Source organism: Peromyscus californicus, unplaced genomic scaffold (genome assembly GCF_007827085.1).
Source record: "Peromyscus californicus insignis strain IS unplaced genomic scaffold, ASM782708v3 Scaffold_12__1_contigs__length_115047231, whole genome shotgun sequence".
Classification (NCBI taxonomy): Eukaryota; Metazoa; Chordata; class Mammalia; order Rodentia; family Cricetidae; genus Peromyscus; species Peromyscus californicus.
The window spans coordinates 72,384,601-72,402,979 of NW_026294413.1; the positions used below are offsets into that span (position 1 = coordinate 72,384,601).

At 47.1% G+C, this 18,379-nt stretch overlaps 1 protein-coding gene and 3 non-coding genes across 5 annotated transcripts; 3 read left to right on the plus strand and 1 right to left on the minus strand.

The window, feature by feature from the left end:
* Positions 1-1,778: 1,778 nt before the first annotated feature.
* Trnat-ugu (transfer RNA threonine (anticodon UGU)) lies at positions 1,779-1,851 on the plus strand. Its single transcript has one exon. It is a non-coding gene; the product is annotated as a tRNA-Thr (tRNA).
* Positions 1,852-2,142: 291 nt separating this feature from the next.
* On the plus strand, positions 2,143-2,214 carry Trnap-agg (transfer RNA proline (anticodon AGG)). Its single transcript has one exon. It is a non-coding gene; the product is annotated as a tRNA-Pro (tRNA).
* A 1,549-nt stretch (positions 2,215-3,763) lies between these two features.
* Positions 3,764-3,845, minus strand: Trnal-aag (transfer RNA leucine (anticodon AAG)). Its single transcript has one exon. It is a non-coding gene; the product is annotated as a tRNA-Leu (tRNA).
* On the plus strand, positions 3,766-11,784 carry Rnase12 (ribonuclease A family member 12 (inactive)). 2 transcript variants are annotated; one of them, XM_052733362.1, is made up of 3 exons: positions 3,766-4,129; positions 8,139-8,305; positions 11,237-11,784. In XM_052733362.1, exon 3 carries the CDS (start codon positions 11,275-11,277, stop codon positions 11,710-11,712), a length of 438 nt encoding a protein of 145 aa, XP_052589322.1. In that variant the 5' UTR covers positions 3,766-4,129; positions 8,139-8,305; positions 11,237-11,274; the 3' UTR covers positions 11,713-11,784. The 2 variants fall into 2 exon arrangements, with proteins under 2 accessions (XP_052589322.1, XP_052589321.1); XM_052733361.1 differs by having other exon boundaries at positions 3,766-8,305.
* Positions 11,785-18,379: the final 6,595 nt, after the last annotated feature.

The following is an 18,379-nucleotide window of genomic DNA, read 5'->3' on the forward strand; positions in this document are numbered from 1 at the left end:
CCAAGGAAACCACGCATCAACCCCTCAAAAGTCAGAGCGAGTCTGGGAGGAGGGGAAACACTGATCACAAACCAAAACGTCAGCCCTAGAGGATGGGGACTTGACTAATGACCAACGGCCCCTCCAGTTACAAGTGATGCCCAACTAAGGAAAGGCAAAAATTACAATCTGAAACACGTAGGGTGCCTTCATCAGTATAACTCCTTCAGCTTCGTGTGCCAATAGTCACAGCAGACCCCAACTCTCGTTCTTAGACGTCTGCTAACAAGCTTCCACACTCTCGCCTGCAGCTACGCCCACCAATGATGGAGGCCGGGCAGCCCGCTGTCTTGCTGGACCACATTCTGAATGTTTTTTGTGTCTCCCTGTTTAGAAGATCTTTGCTTATTTCCTTTACTAGGATTAAAGTATTTCAGGATAAAAATGTAAGGGAAAATGGAAGCCAAACAAACAAGCAAAAACGTAATAAAATATTCTTGTGATTCCCAGCTAGGAGTCAAGTTGCTCAGCGGAAGCTTAGGATGTCCAGGCACACTTGGACACAGAGCGATGGCGCTGATCTCAACCGGAAGGGGCCGAAGAAAACGGTGAGCTCTGGTCGGCTAGGAAAACGTGGGAGTTTGGCAAAGATACTGGTATGATTCCTAGGAATAGGAAAGGCTGAATGTCGATAGGGTCTACTGGTGAAAAGTTTATTTGTTTTGGCAGACAAATGTCAGGCCCGTGGTTATTGCCCTGACTTCTTTTTTGGAATGTTCTTTTAATTATTTAAAAATTCTCTTAAATATGTAACAGATAATCAGTAAAGGAGAATGAATCAGTCTATGTAGAGAATGGAAATGCGCCCACCAAATTGTGACCAGGGGAGGGTGAAGGAATATATTCTAGGAAGAGGAGAGGCGCCAAGAACATGACCAGAGGATGATGAGGGAGAGGGGAAACAGCGAGGAGACGCAGGTCCACGTGGGCCACACAAAAACCCTGCGTGCCCTACTCTGTGCACAGGCCAGCTTGGTGAGGCCTCTTGGACTCAACCCCGGATCAAGAACTGCAGATGCCTTATTTTCCTAATTAACGGAGCTCATTCATTTCTTTAAAAAAAAAAAAAAATTGGGGTCAGCAGCATCATTTACACAAGACAGGAGGGAGGTAGTGAGTGTAACAAGTGGTTGTATTTTCCGTAGAGAACAGCTGTGGAGTTTTTCCTAAGTTAATGCATGTTTCTGTTCTTGTTTACCGGGTTATACAAACAAGGATTTGAAAAAGCTTCCAAATGCAAATCTTATTTTATTCTTTAAAGCAAAGATGTGTCAGTGTGCCCTTAAGGAAGGGATAAACTTGTGCAATGCACCGATTGCTCCTGCTCCTGAGCCTTCCAGGGAGGCATTCACTGCAAAAAAAAGCAGGGCTAAGCTTAGGTTTGCTCCATCCAGACAGGCGGGCGCGGGCTGAGCCTGGCCGCGGTCCTCGGGCGCTGCACCTCCTCGGGGTCAGTCCCCTCGTGTCCTGCAGCTCCCGTGAACACTGGCCGGGTCCTTTCCGTGCACTTCGGGAGGCCCCGCTTCAGTCACCAAGACTGAAGACGGGATGACAGTCTGAGGGCGGCTCTGCTCAAAGCAGAACACGTCAGGGACGAACGGGACAAGAGAACGTTCCCTGTGTTTGCATCGGGAGATCTTGGAACTTCCCTGGTGACGAATCCCGCTCAGTCCTGCAGACGGACAGGTTGACAATGCATATCTATAAGAAGAGGAGTAGGAAAGCACTGCTCAGGTGAGGGCTCCATAGCTCAGGGGTTAGAGCACTGGTCTTGTAAACCAGGGGTCGCGAGTTCAAATCTCGCTGGGGCCTTCGACTCTCCTTTTGTTTTCAAGTCAGTGCAGGGGCCGCCCTTGAGCAAACGTGCGTCCTCCGCCCGTCCGCCCTGCACCCGGGGTCTGCGGCTTCTCAGCCTCGCGCCTCGCGTCTGCCGCCGGAAGCAGCGGGGCCACCCGGCCGGGACTCCGCGCGAGGCCGGCGGTTAGCTTTGTAAGCGGGACCCGGCGCTCGGCCTGCCAGCAGAAGGCGCTGCGCCACCGCGGATCCCATTACCTACGACCGAGCATGAGCCTTGGGGTAGAAGGACAAACCCAGTGTGCCGGCGGCTCGTTGGTCTAGGGGTATGATTCTCGCTTAGGGTGCGAGAGGTCCCGGGTTCAAATCCCGGACGAGCCCGATTTTTGAGTCGTGAAATCTGGAAGTCACTCTAAGCAATCAACAATGAAAACTAAAGAGCAATCTACTTTTCTGGGTAAAGCCGAGTTACCGGCCTCTCCGAAGGGGCCGCTGTGCTTGTCACGCGTTAATGGGCGCCTGTCTCCGTTCTTTTGTCCACGACAACCCCTTCCCCTTTTCTTTTTTTAGCTCATGAACCGGGTCCCTTTCCTCACTGTCCCCGCGGCTGCCGTCAGCTCTCCACAGACTCCGCAGAAGCCTTTTAGCTTCGTCTCCTCAGGCTCTGTTCTCCATTCTACAGAACAACCGTGTGTCCCATTAAACAAGGGAAAAGGCAACATTCTGTTCGGATCTCCTCACCACCTTTAGAACAAAATCTGGGAATTTTGCCCTAAACTCCTGACACGCGCCCCCAATTCTAGCTATGCTGGTCTACCCCCCCCCCCCACACACACACACCCGCTTTTCAAATACAGGAGCCTAAATATTTTTCTGTCCTAGATTATAATCCCGTCGCATATTTATATGATTTCTCTTTACTCCTGTGTTCAAACGTCACCGTTTTAGAGACACCTTTTTGGAGCACTCCGTTCCAAGTAGCCCCAGCTGTCACTGAGCCCTGTGATTTTTCTTTACGGCACGTATCACTGCTGAATACTATTAATTAGCTTTTCTTTTAAAAGGCATGGTCCGACAGAACTCAGTATAGAGCCCTGACCGGCCTCAAACTCAAAATCCTCCTGCCTCAGCCTGCCCAGTGCTGGGGTGTCTCACCATTCCCAGCTCACTACTGGGTAGCGTTATTATATATTGTTGTCCCTTTCCTCCAAAGCGCTGACTTGCAGTCCTCTCCTCTCTTTGGATAGAGCCCCACGAGACAAGCATTTTATTACGCTGGCTGCTGTAATCCTCACACTTCGCAGTGTCCCCGACACATAGTAGGGGATTAGTAAAGAACGAACACCTTTGCTCTCCTCCTGGTCCTATCTACTGGTTTCTACAAGTCTTGGGTAAATAGTATTGATCTTTGGTCTTTCGTTTTCATAGGTAGAGGCTGGCGTAGGGGCCGAGCGTAGGGGCCATGCTGTGATGGGCTTGCATGAAAATGTGGAAGCCTAAACCTACTCTTCCCGACTCTGCTCTAAGTACCGTGCACGTAGGTGTCGAATCGGCCATCGGAGGTTTGTGCTGTTCTTATCCCCACTTGACGAGGAGTGTCCTGGACAGGCAGTGTGTGTTAGTCACCTTCCTGTCGTCCTTACCCCACAGGACACTGCCCATGGCAGAGAAGGGCTCGGAGTGTGCTCCTGAGTTGGGTCGCGTCCCCTTTTAGCTCGATGTCTTTGGGAGACCGAGCATTCAAGGACACCCGGCGAGGGCGCCACTGTCTTTAAACAGTTTGCATTAGGAAGGACCAGGTTAAGAACGTGCGCTCAAAAGGACGCCCACCCACCCACCCACTCTTTCTGCCCGCTGGAAACAAGCGCTAGGCGCCGAGGAAGGGAGAGCAGAGTTTAATTTTCAACACACGAGTGCAAAAGAAATCTGATGGCAGCGGTGGGATTCGAACCCACGCCCCCGAAGAGACTGGAGCCTTAATCCAGCGCCTTAGACCGCTCGGCCACGCTACCGATAAAGTAAGCCCCTGCATTCTCTCTACTTCTCCTTTCCACCGACCACGGCGCACGATTGGGTGTTGTGCCCCTTTTTCTTGTTTGTTCAGCTTTCGCCTTTTTTTGGTTTGTTTGTTTGTTTTTTGTTTTTGTTTTTTTTAGCCAAAGAGTCTGACACTATGGAAAGATCGGCGACCCAGAGCGGGGAACGCAGCCCCGCGGAAACACGCCGCGCCCTCGGAGCGTCCGCGCAGACTCCCCTTCCCGCAGCATCTCCATCCGGATTCTGAAAACCCACAGAGGTCCCGGTACCGCTTCTTCCTGGAAGGATTCGGGGTTTCGGGGTTCCGTGCCTTTGGATTTGGGCAAGGAGACTGCAGGGACTTTTTTCCTTCACCAGGGGGAGCCCCGTGCCTATAGTTATCAAAGGAAAACTGAAACCATCGGCGGACGAGGCCGAATCTAGTTAAGGTCACAGTAAAAACGGCATGGTTTAGGATGGCTGCTTGGTCTAAGGTTATGACCCTCGTTTAGTGTGCCAGAAGTTCCAGGTCCTCCTCTCGGGGTCAGTCCTCTCCGCGGTAAACCCAAACGTTTCTTGAAGCGAGACAAAATCATACTAAATAGGAATAATCTGATTTAGTGTAACCACGACGTAACAACTATGTCAGACGCATGTATTTCATCTTTAGGTAAACTCTCTTCCTGTGAATTAATAGCGAGAGTAACTACCAGACACTACCACCCACCGTTTATACACACTCTCGAGTATCGTTACACTGCAATCAACCCCCATCTCTCTTTTGCAGTTTTCAGAAAATGTTTTCAGGACTTTCTTAGAGAAGCGAGTTTTATGTCAAGGATTTCACCATGCCCTCTGATTGCCTCAACTGTGGTCGGAGCGAGTCATCTTTGAATACTGGAACATCAGGAGGCAGCAAATGGGAGGCGTCATGCTACAGGAAGCCTGGGCTTCCTCCCTCCCTCAGGCCCTTTTGTATGGGGATGAAAGAGTCCTAGGCAGTGTCGCTCCTTGGAAAGAGCTCTCACCAGAGCTTTCCTTACGAGGATTTTTAACCTCTCAATGCTGGAATTTCTGAAGCAGGGGTTCTGGGCACAGTGCTTTTTTCAGAGCTCTCTGGTGTGCTTAGGGGTGCCCGCGGAACTAAAGATGCTACCAAGTTCCTTGAAGCCACGCTCCTCACTGTACTTTGCCTTCTCTAGTTGAGTTCTAGGCCCAACCCTCAATCCAGTTTAGTTTCTCATTGAGACTGTAGTCTCTTCCCAAACCACAGAAATGCTGGGCCACGTCTCTTCCAGGTGCTAAACCAATCTGGATTCTAAGCCTTTGTGGGCAAAGAAGGTACTGTTCTGAACCTCCCATGAAAGGCCCTGAAGGGGTCTAAGTGGTCTGCTACGTTTTGCTCATTCCCCATGTGCAGGAAGTAGGAGTGGAATTTACCAGAAAGGATGGTCATACAATTAGATAAGTGTGTGCCTGTGTGTGTGTGTGTGTGTGAGTGTATTTTGAGTGTATATTTGTGAGTGTATGCATGTGTGTGAGTCTGTGTGTGTATGCATGTGTGAGTGTATTGTGAGTGTGTGCATGTATGTGACTGTGTGTGTGTGTGTGTGTGTGTACTCCTTATTAAGGTAGACCGCATTACACAGGCAGGGAGGGAGAACAGCACAGAGCTAACAGCTATAACCAAAATCTCTAAAGGGTTGCCAGCAAGTCAAGTGAGGGATTCAGAGGCACAGTAATCAACTTAAGGCCTTGCAGAGTGGGAAATCAACATGTTTCCCTCCTTGGTTTTGTTTTTTGTTTTGTTTTGTTTTAACTTTCTCATGTTATGAGCGTACAATGCTGGAGGATTTCATCAAAGCAATCCTCCAAAAAGATGATAGTAAAGCCCTCAGGGAGGCTCATCATCGGGGAAGTTGCTGATGCTAAGCCTGATGACCTCGTCCTGGGGATCCACGCAGTGGAAGAAGAGAGCTCTTACACGTTGTCCCCTGACCTCCCCCCAATCACCATGGCACAGGCACCACCCTCTCAAGTGCTAAATTAATACGTAAGATTTGAAATTATAAAATGGGCTGGAGAGATGCTTCATTCGCTAAGAGAGCTTGCTGCTCTTCCGGAGGACCCGAGTTTGGTTCTTAGCTCCCAATATAGGTGGCTCACAACTGCTTGTAACTCCATCTCCAGGAGATATGACATCTCTTGGGCACCTGCACTTAGGTGCACGTGCACATACACACACACACACACACACACACACACACACACACACACACACACCGAATAAACCTTAAATCCTGGCATGGTGGCACATGCCTTTAATCGCAGCCTTTAAGATGCAGAGGTAGATAGATCTTTGTGAGTTTGAGGCCAGCCTGGTCAATATATCTGATGTCTTCAGACCTAACAATATCAAGCTCCATGTCTGTCAGGGTTATATAGTGAGACTCTCTCTGGAAAAAAAAAACAAAACAAAAAAAATCAAAAAACAAATATCAGAAATTCTTACAAATTAAAAATAATGCAAGTACAGTTCCTTTAGACCAACCATTCACATGTTCCTCATGCAGTTAATGTTTACTGAGCTCAGGGGTCATAGCATCAGTTCGTGGGACAGGAACCAGTTTTAATGATTCCCAAGTGGCCCTAGTGGGTGCTGATGAGCCGGGAGAGATTTTTATTTGTTTGTTTTGTTTAAAACATATCTGGATTTTCTAGAGCCATGATGATTATTCTAGTTCATCTTTCCCAAGGATTTATCTTATTTTCTGCTCCAGAGAAGAAAGCAGACCCCCGGGAGTGCACAGAGGGAAGAATGCCCTGGGAGTACAGGGAGGAAGGTGGCTTTAATGGTCCTTCCATTCAGAAGGCTTGGGCGAGTGCCCAGGCTGCTGGTACAGAAGAGAAGCCAGGTATGATGTGATCAGAGCACCTCTTGAACTTGAACATAGAAGGGACTGTCCTACCCTTCGAAGGGTAGGCTTTGGGCAATTTCTCCTCATCTGGTCATTCTTGGGTTATTAGCCTGTGGCGGTCATTATAGGAACCCAAGGAACATCTTGGGACAAGAAATGCCTGCCCCTCCCACGGAAGGAATTTGTGTGCACAGCCTGGGGCTCTAACTGTTAAACCCAGGTTGACTGTCTCCACCTCAGAACACCATCGGTCTGAGGGCTGGAGCAGACTGCTCTTGGGTGTTTGCGCGGGGGCCACTCTGTTCACCTTACGAGGCCCTGGGAGGGGAGTTGGAATATCTCCCAGGAGCTTGTAGGGGGATCATCTCTGAGGAGGCGTCCCTTTGACCACATTGCCAGTTCCCTAAGCTGTTCCACAGGAATACTCCTCTACTCCCAAGTCAGACCCCGCTTTTGGATCCGGACCTAGCAGCTACCGCCATGCTTTCTCATTGCTTGTTTCCAGGAAAGGCTGGGAGGCACAGAACACCTCACCTCTCCTTCCTGGATAGCCAGTCATATGAGATCAGCCTGTGCCTGCCTTTAAATGAAGCCCAGTAACCTTGGTTTGTAAAAGCAGATTGGAGTCTTACTGTCATGCTTCTTTTTTCCTAGCACTCCTGTCGGAGATACAGAAATGGAAACCCTGGAAAGTGGCGTACATGGCTTCTCATGCTAACATAGGTAGCTGATGTCACTAAAGGGACAAGACATGACTTCTTTTACCCATTTGCCTGTTGTGCCCAGGTCGAAAGACCCCCAAGCAAGACCACCACAGAGCCAATATCCGATGCAAGCACACAGAGGTTTTTATTAACAAAACAAGCAAGCTTGGTCCACCATCCAGCATCCAACACATTGGGTGGAGGAGAACGCCCCGACCACTCACTTGAAGGGGTTTATATAGGAAAAGTTTACATGCAGCTTGGGATTGGATGAGGGGGCTAGGGTGAGGTAAGCATAAGGTTACTAATTGCTAACAGGATTCAGGGTATCTCTAGAGACATAAATTTTTATTCCCCATGTCCTGCTTTTGTTGACACATTCAGATTTATTGTTGTAGTCCTACTCTGTTCTAATGTCAACTTCTGGTCAGTTGAGTCCATTACTCCCCATATCTTGTTTTGCCAAGTCCAGGATACATAGATTGATTTTCCCAGCCTTAAGTTCAACTTCTGATCACTTCTAAAACTGCTGGTCAGCAAATGCCTTTGGAGGAGGGGAAGAGGAAGCATCTCTCAAGATGGCTACTTTCCCTTTCAGGTTCCCCTATAAACAGGTGATCTTAGTGGACACTGTGCTAAAGATGTGCTCTCTTCTCCATATGTGCAGTTTGTGGAGAGGAGGCTAGGCAAAGCCTCTGCAACACCATGTGGCCAGTCATCCACAGGAAACTCACTTCCCCCAGCAGTGACTGTTGAAGAAGACCCTCCAGGCCGGGCGGTGGTGGCGCACGCCTTTAATCCCAGCACTCGGGAGGCAGAGCCAGGCGGATCTCTGTGAGTTCGAGGCCAGCCTGGTCTCCAAAGCGAGTTCCAGGAAAGGTGCAAAGCTACACAGAAAAACCCTGTCTCAAAAAAAATAAAAAAAAAGAAAAGCCAGAAAACCCTAGCCTTAGGAGTAGCTGAAAACTGGTGCTGAGGTCATTGGCCTTTCCTGATTAAACTGTGAAGTTCCCCTTCGTTAGAATTCCTAGCCACTCCCCCAGCTACATGACCATGTGCATGATTGCACACACCCACAGTCCAGTAGCCAGGCAAGATGCTTAGTCATCCTAGGGCCTTACGTCCTACGTAATCCGTGTGCTGCATGCAGTGTGATCACGTAATCTATGCATGTGTGGCATAGCTACATAAGCCCATATGCGCATGTGCAGGGGGGCGGGACCTATAAAAGCAGGCTCCATCTATTCCTTCCCTCTCTTCCTGCACGGTCACTTCATAGGCCTAAGCACACCCCCTCTCTATTCCCTTAATAAACTCTTATAGTGGGTTTTGTTCTGCCTTGTGGCTTTTCTTGCATGGTAAATAGTGCTGCTTAATAAATAACATCACACCACTTAATATATAACACCCCTTCTTTCATATGGATAGCCGTGTATTTCAGTTTGATGTGAACTGATCAGATGAGGAATCTTCAAAAGGAGAGTGATGAGCCCTTAGCCCTTCTTAGGGCACGATTTCCATCCCAGGTGCTCTTAACCATTGAGCCATCTCTCCAGCCCAAGACCTGGCAAAATCCTAAACAACATTGAGATTTGTTAAACAGAAAGAAAAGGAAACTATTAATTTTCCAGGCCTACTCTGATTGTCCCATGTAAAACTGCACAGCGCCCATCTTCTAAAAACACCCAGTATGTTTACTTTTCATTGTCGATCAACATCTACCAGATGTAAACTCCACAAGAGCAAGAATTTAAACTTTTTACATAAATAGCTGCAGATATATATACAAAAAAAATGGAGAAAGGATGATGGATCCCATCATACTCGTTGTCTAAGTTATTTTTCTGTTTCTGTGCTAAGACACCATGACAGAGGCAACTTACAGAAGAAAGAGTTTACTGGGGACTTAGAGTTTCAGGAGATTGGAGTCCGTGGCCATCATGGTGGGGAGCATGGCGGCAGGCAGGCAGGCATAGCACTGGAGCAGGAGCTGAGAGCTCACATCCAGGTGGAGATGATAGAGACAGAGGCAGAGAGAGAAAGAGAGCTGGGAATGGTGTGGGCTTTTGGAACCTCAAAGCCCACTACTAGTGACACACTTCATAATCCTTCCCAAACAGTTCCATCAAATGGGGACCAAGAATTCAAATATACAGGGCTGTAGGGACCATTGTCATTCTAATGACCACACTTATCTTCCTAAAACAACGTCGTAGGCTGGAGTATGGCTCAGTGGCAGAGCAAATGGTCAGCACATATGGTGCTTTTGATCTTTTGCCCCAACCCCAACAGACTGTCTCTCCTTCTCTCTCTCTCTCTCTCTCTCTCTCTCTCTCTCTCTCTCTCTCTCTTCCTCTCTTACACACACTTAAACATTTGTGTATACACACTAACACAGACACATACACAATCTCACATAATACATACATTTACACACATCACACACATTTACAGTCACACATACATATACAATAACACGTTCTCACATATATGTACAACACACACATTCATACACACTCTCACACATGTACATTTTCACACATATATACCACTCCACATACTTATAGTCATACACACACATGCACCCTCACATAATCACACATTCTCACATACATACATCCATACACTCAGATACACATATACACATACACTTACACACACATGTTCATTCGCACACTCGAGCTAAAGGCTCAATGTCAGAGCAAGACTACATCAAGTGATGTTTTCTACCCCCACCTGCCCCCGCCCCACATCTATCCATCAGACGTTCTGAGATGGACGGTGACACAGTTTTTTCTGTTGCCTCAGTATCCAGAACCACACGCCTTATTAAGTGCTCATCCACTAATTCCCATGTGGAAGCTCATGGATGATTTGTGTTTTGTTTGTTTTAACACCTGATATGTTTCAAAGATTCAGCAGAGTCTGGGAACTGTTGCCACACTCTTCAGAAGCCCAGAGCTTTAGCTAGATGAACGCTCAGTCCAGAGAACTGATTTTACCCAGTCCCAGATACCATACGGGAATCAAACGTGCTGAAACAGGTGTTTGGAGCTGGCAGGATGGAGCTCTTGCTATGCTTCCTGATTTTATGTCCCTACCATGACCCGTCTAGAACTTCCATCTCTATTAGGGAGGAAAAGCAGCAGCTCTTTCACAGAGTTGTAGTTAGGACTGATTAAAAACTTAGATGATGGGCAATACTGTGGTTGGCATACACCAGGATTAAATGTTTCCACAGAGTCCACAACTGCTCACTGAGAACCTATCCTGGACCGGCCTCACCAATGTCTCACTTTGAAGGCAAAGCCTCTTCCTCCCCGAAGGCATCCAAGCACACTGTTCCACGGGTTCCTCCCTTTCTGCCCTCTCCTCTTCTGCCCTCCCCACAGTCAACAACTCCTTACCAGCTCTTGTCTGGGGACTGTGAGACGCAAAGGATTTCCTCACATACATGATTAAAAGGACATGTTACCTGTGAGAGCGAGAGCAAGAAGGGCAGGTGAGGGGAGCTAGCGCCACAGACCGCAGGAGAATCCGTGCAAGGGAAAGAATCAGAAAGAACAGATTATAGTAGATAGTCTGGACAGCGTGTGGAACTGGGTGGAAAGGAAGCTGATCGGTAATAGGATGAGAGCTTTCTGACGGGCAGCCCTTGCAATGGGGTCTTCCATGGCCAGGGTGATTTTAAGTAGCAGGACAGGATAATATATCCTGGGGGACTCTGATCACCCTCTGCTCCTTTCTGTTCCCTTTGTTTACTAGGAGTTAAAGCCAGAGATGTGAAGGGAATCTTGCCCCTGATGGTACTAATGGTGATCGTTTTCCTGCTGCTCCTGTTCTGGGAAAACGAGACGACTGAGGATGTTATGCTGACCTCCATAGAGCATTTGCACGTGGACTATCCTCAGAACTCTGCCCTTCTGAGGTACTGCAACTACATGATACTACAGAGAGTCATCAGGGAACCTGACCACGCATGCAAAAAGCTGCATGTCTTCATCCACGAGCGGCCTCAGAAAATCAACAGCGTTTGCACTTCCTCCAAGAAGATGACGTGCCCAAACTATTCTGACAGTTCCTGCTTCCAGAGTGAGACAAGGTTCAGAATGACAGTCTGTCAGCTCATCGATGGCACCAGATATCCTGCCTGCAGGTACCAAATTGCCCCTATAGAGGGCTTCGTTCTTGTCACTTGTGATGACTTGGGGCCAGTTAATTTTCAGGGATATATTGAATAGCTCGCCAGCAGCACAGAGTGTGTGAACTTCTCTCTGGTTAACCCGAACTGTGTGGCTGTGGTGTACTGCTGTGAGCGGAATGGGGCGGGGGGGGGGGGGTGGTGGTGGGGGGTGGTGGTGATTGATCCTCCCAGTGTGGCTGAGGTGCCACCACTGATTCTGTGTCAATAAAAACATCTTTGCTGAATTAAACCACAAACTCCGCATGTGTTTTCAGTTCTTGCTCCTTACTGGTGAGTCATTTAATGAGAACTGACGGGCATCTTGTAGGACTGGGTGAGTGAGTAGGAGTCACTTAGGTTTAACACTCAAGGGACCACCAACCAAACATCAGACAACCAGAACCCAATTATTAATCTATATAAACAACAGTAAGTCAATATTCTGAAAAGTCAAAATCATAGCAAAAATCCTTTTTGTGTAAAATATCTTTATCTCAAAGATCCAGTGTGGTAGGACAGGATTGGGTGAGGCAGATTATATGAACTTATCAGCAGAGAATTGGATCATTTTGTTTAAAAATTTTAATTTTGTGCATGAAAAATTATATATGGCATAAATTTTTTGAATCACGTTTTTATTTATTCTTTAAGAGTTTCATATTATGTCTGTTGTTTGTTTAAGACAGCATCTTATCTTGTAGCCCTGGATGGCCTGGGATTCACAATGTACAACAAGCTGGCCTCAAACTCATGGAGATCTGCTCTCCTCTGCCACCCGAGGGTTGGGATTAAAGGCCTATGCCACAATGCCTGGCTCATACAATGTATTTTGATCATATTCATTCCCCACCTCCAACTTTTCCTAGTTCTTTCTGATGTTCCTACCCAGCCCCCTAATTGGTTATCCACTGCAAAGTGATCAGCCTTGAAACTATATAGACATAAACAACAACAAAAATGACTCACAGCAGGATATATATATATATATGTGTGTGTGTGTGTGTGTATATATATATATATATATATATATATATATATGCGCAGTAATAATAAAAGAAGAGCCTATCAGTTTGAGAACGAGGAAACATAGAAGGGGTTGGAAGGAGGGGACATGGCAGGGGCTGGAGGAAAAGGAAGAAGGGGGAAAAGTGACATGATCCTGTTTTTATTAAAAACGGATTAAAAATATCAGCTTCATGTTCTTTCTTTCTCTTAAAAAAAACAAAACAAAAAAAAAACAAAACAAAAAACCAAACCATGGAGTTCAATTTGGGCTGGCCAACTACTCCTGAGCTTGGGGCCTGCCCTGAGGTATGGCTGCTATACCCAATGGCACTCCATTAAAGAAAACTGAGATTTCCTCTTCCAGCAGCAATCAATTGATAGATTTTTGCCGGGGTGACGGGGGTGGGGGCTGTCTCCACTTCCCCTTCAATTTCCTTGTTTTATTTTGTGTGTTTGTGTCACATTCACCAGAGAGGTGAAAAGGGACCCTCTAACACCCTGACACTGGAGTTACAGTTGGTGTGAGACTTTCCGTGAGTTCTGGAAACTGAACCGTGGTCTCTGCAAGAGCAGAAAGTGCTGTTAACCTCTGAGCCGGATCTCCAGCCCTCAATTTATTTTTTTTAAGAGAAAGCAATTGGGGTCACCTCTTAGGAACTTTTCTCCTTTAATATATATATATATACTTTAAACTTCTTGTTTGTTTTTATCAAATCCACCCAACTCGATCTCCTCCAACTCCTCTCATGCCCCCTACATCTCCACCCACAACTTCGTGCATTCTTTTCTTTCTCAACACAGAGCCTACTTTCCTGTGTGCCACAAAGTCTAATCAGAGCCATGTGTATCACCCTGAGTTTGGAACTAACCGTCAGAGCCTGAACCTGTGGGTTCCCAGGATCGGCCGTGTGTGGTATGGCCCATGAGTCCTTTCCCCTCCCTGGTTGACTGTTAAGAGGGCCTGACTTTGGTGCACCCATTCCCAGGGTGCCAAGCTGCAGTAAGTTCATGGTTGCCATAGCCAAGTTGTGTACAGAAGGTGGTATTTTGCAGTCCCTCTTCCTATCCCATGGCCCTTAGACTCTTTCAGTCCCCTTTTTCATAATGCTATGTGAACCTTAAGGGGTGATATAAATGTCTTGCCTAGGGATGAGCGTTCTTTATTCCCAGCATCTTGTTCAGCCATGAGTATTTGTGTGTACCTTTGTTCACCGCAAGGAGTGAACAAAGCCTTTGTTTAAGGAAGAGAGTACCCTTTGTCTGTAGACAAATAACAGTAAATAACAATAAACAGAGCTATTCAGAGGGTGGTTTGATGCTATGTTGATTCAGCTAAGCAGCCCAATTAGGGTCCCCTCCAGAGTCAAAGACCTTTTCAGTTGTGGTTTACAGTATTAGGCAAGACCAAAATCCAATCAGGAAGCAGTGGGTTACCCCCATAACAGTCATGCCACTGTTACATAGATAGGCACATCTTGCATGGTAGGTTGGTGTGTCAGTTCACATCAGTGTTGACTCATCAATGCCTTTGCCCCACAGCACCCTGCACAGCACTGTCTGGCACACTGAGAGCCAGCCAGCAAGGGAGAATCTTCCAATCAGTTCCAACTTAATTTCTCTACAACTTTCATCCAACAACAAGTATGTGTTGTCTACAGCAGTAGGGTGGGTAACCAAGAGAAGTGACAGGAGCCTATATTTTGTGTAGAGGGGTACTTCTGGGATCTTTAAGGTTTTTCTAAATATAGATTATATGACTTATACTGCATCTGTTCCTGTTTATCAGGTTCTCCAGGTTGCAAAAGAAAAGAAAAGGAGATTGGAAGGCACCTGACTGGTCAGAAACCATTTCCCACAAAGACTGTGGAGAGATTCAGATACCAATGTCCCAAGGAAGGACTGAGCCTCTCTGAGCTAATGTTTTTCCTTTTCAAAGTTTTGGAGGAAACAGAGGGGGCTTTGGAGCAGACTGCCAGCTCCTTCCCCTTTTGGTTCTTGCTGTTAAATCAGTGTGTAGACACCCCATGTTCAAGTATGGACATGACAACCTTACAGCCAAAGGAGAGAGGAAGACAAATAGAGGCATCCAATTCCGGAAATTTTATCAAATCTTGATCCTTAGTTTCCTGTCATTAGTCTTCTAGTTGTTAGTTTTTCCACCTATAAAGCTAGGTAAACTTGGAGGTTGTTTCCAAGTCCATTATCCTATAATTCTATTTCTTAGGTAGTGCAGAAAGCAGCTTTGCTTGAGGGAAGGCTTGGGGTTGGAAAACAGTAAGGAATATGGGCAATGGACAAGTAGGGGCCAGTTTCTGGGGCCATTAATTCTGAGGGATGTAGTTTCAGTCCTGTATGTGAGAAGCAGGACTCAGACAAGTGAGTGGGCCGGAGCAGGGTGAACAATTCCCAAGCTTTAGAGAGCTCGTTCTGTCCTGATCGTCTCAGCTGAGAGACTTCAGCTGTTGCCTCAGCCATTTGGACTTAACTCAAGGTCGTATCAGAAGAGGAGGTACATCTCTGTGGGCTGCTAAGCCTGTCTTTTCAAGACGTTAAGTTATAACTGAGTAGGTGGGTTGATGGGGAGGAGGGCGACCATCCCAAGCGAAGCACACTTCACACCCGTCTCATGGCTTCTTCCCCACGGGGCAGTCCTTCTCCAGATGAACATTATTTCCTAGTTCTCTGTTGGAACCCCATCGTCTTGGCTGCCCTGTGGAGTTTTGAGTGCTACCAAGTGAGCAGAGCGCTCAGCGTCTGAAGAGAAAGGGAGCCGCAGCAGTTGTACTGAGAAGTGACGTCCACAAGGGTAGCCTCGCCCTGAAGCAGACAAACTCGTCTGTGCTGCTGTTTTCTTGCGCCATCCCTAGACTTCAGTGTCCTTCCCTCTGTTCTCATCACATTTTCTTCCCTCCTTTTTCTCTGACCTACTTAAAAACAAAATTTGAAGATAAATAAATCCCCTTTACGCGATACAGGGATGGCATCCATCTATAGGAACCCATCTCATAGTATTTTCATTCAGTGGAAATCAAAGCCAAATTCAAATGAATTATGACATTTTAGATTGTAAGCGCCTGCACTTACTTACTGGGCCAACATCACCTGATATGGCTGAGAGGGATGAAATCAGACCAGGCTGGAGGGGCCGCAGCACAACTGAGGCTATGACAATTTTATTGAGAGCAATCCGACTTTTTATATCTTTATCAGAAACAGACTGTAATGCCAGTTTCCAGGATCGATACTGCTGCAGTTGCCAGGATACAGTGAAGCTTACAAGTCATACAGAGTACGCAAGATTAATGTCTAAGACCAATTGTCTTCTCGAGCTCCCATGCCCCCTTGACTACTAAGGGAACATACAGAGAAACACAAGGCAGCCTGAATGCTTTGCTACCTTAGGGAGTGCATCAGTCTCTCAGGAACCGGAAGGGACACTGTGCCCCGAGGAGCTATGGACTCTAACCTGAAAAACCTATGACAGAAGCCTCTCAAGGCAGCTAGGCCAGGCCAATTCCATGATTCCCTACATTAGATGCTTTACTTTGGGTGTCTGTGCATTTTTTAACGAATGTCTAATAATTTGAAATCAAGCACAGGCAGCTGTGAATCCTGCTCATGTGAAATACGTGTTTCACAAGGACAGGATCTCTGTACTGCTCTTCCTCATTACCTTTCCATTTGCTAATATCAGCTCATTAAGAAAGGCCAAAGCAAAGGATTTAAAAACATAAGAAAAACAGAAAAAAAAACATAAGTTATTTACAAATTCTTCCTCTATCCAAAATCTACCAAGTCTATGCCCAGAGAACAGTCTCAAGGAAGACATGTGGACTGAGTTCTTAATAATCTGCCAATGGTTGGGTGTTTTAGCACATGTCTATCATTTCAGCATTCTGGAGGCTGAGGCAGGAAGATCAATTATGGATATGAGACCAGTTTGGGCTATTTAGCAAGTTCCAGGCAATCCTGTTTTAAATAGTGAGGCCCTGTCTTTAAAGACAAGTGTGGGGCTGGGTTGTGACTCAGGGGTTAAGAGCACATATTGACTGTTCTTTCAGAGGAACAGAGTTCAGTTCTCAACACCCATGTCAGACTGCTTACAATCTCCTGTAACTCTAGGACTATGGAGTCTAATGCTCTCTTCTGGCCTCAAGGGCACCTGCACTCACGTGCACACAACTATGCACACACACACACAGAACTAAAAACAGTAAAAATACATATTTTTTAAAGTGAGTTATGAGAGATTCACAGAAACGAGAAATGGATTTGGTAGGTTTAAAGATGTGTCAAAGAAAGAATGCAATCTGGATTTGGCTTTGGGGGCTTTCAAGAGGCAGAAAAGGAGAGACCAAAGAGGGAGACACATGGGCTGGAGAGATGGCTCAGTGGTGAAGGGCATTTGTTGCTCTTTCAGAGGACCTGGGTTTGCTTCTTAGCACTCACATCAAAGGGCTCATAACTGAATGTCACTCCAGCACAAAGGGATCTGACATCCTCTTCTGGCCTCTGTGGGGACCCATATGCACATGACATATACAGACACATACCCACAAATACAAAATAAAATCTGGGGGGAAAAAAAAGGGAGAGGTGGAGGCTCCTGGTGTGTTTGGATAAGAGTTGGTCACCCTGACTGATTAGGGCAGGTTTGTTTAAAACACCTCCGAGCCTGGAGTGGGAGGAGAGGAAGCAGAGGCTTGGTTTGTGGGCCTCCATGGCTAGGCTTCCTCTGGTCCTGGAGCCAAGAAGAGACAGTGTTGTTCAAGTGGGGTTTTACAGAATTGGGGGGGGGCACAGGATGGTGATTACAAAGGAGCTAAAGTGACCCCGTGGAAGACACATGGCTGAGGGGAACTTTTTTTTTTTTTTTTTTTTTGGTTTTTCGAGACAGGGTTTCTCTGTGTAGCTTTGCGCCTTTCCTGGATCTCGCGCCGTAGACCAGCCTCGAACTCACAGAGATCCGCCTGCCTCTGCCTCCCGAGTGCTGGGATTAAAGGCGTGCGCTACCACCGCCCGCCCGGCTGAGGGGAACTTTTAAAGTGGGGAAGAAGAGAAATGAAAAACCATTCCAGTGTGAGAGCGTTATCGACGAATAACCAACTGTGCGGGGACTCTCGAGAGCGTTATCGACGCAAATAACGAACTGTGCGGGGACTCTCGCTGTGAGATGTCCAGCACTGACACTACTAAAGGGTTTTCACCCTGGCTAGACTAGCCATGCTCTGCCTCTGGCAAACGCTGCCGAGGAAGTGGTGTTTGTGCGGGCCCCTGTGAAGCTGTGTCTGCTGGCAGTGGCCAGAAAGGGTGTTTCAGGATCGGGGAGCTGTTAGCCTCGGACCAGTGTTCGTCACACGAATCACCTAACTAGATAGAGAAGATGAGATGTAACTGAACACAAGGAAAGGTGTGCAGTAGGCTTTCAGAAAACAAAAACAATAAAACACTCTGGGTTTGAGGAAATGGTGAGATTTGCAGAAGAGGAAGCAGGGTGCTTCTTGGTCCCTGATTCTGACTGCCGCACGCACGTTCTGTCCGGTTCCCCCTGAGCGTCCTTGGCTCCTTGCTTCCTCATCAAACCCACACACATCTCTCTACCCCTTTCTTGCCCCTCCTTCCCTTGGTTAGATCCAATAGCAGAAACTCGGAGTATGAGACACAGTTTCACTGCCAGCCCAGTAAGAAGCTGGACTCTTTCTCTGCAAGATCCACTGGCC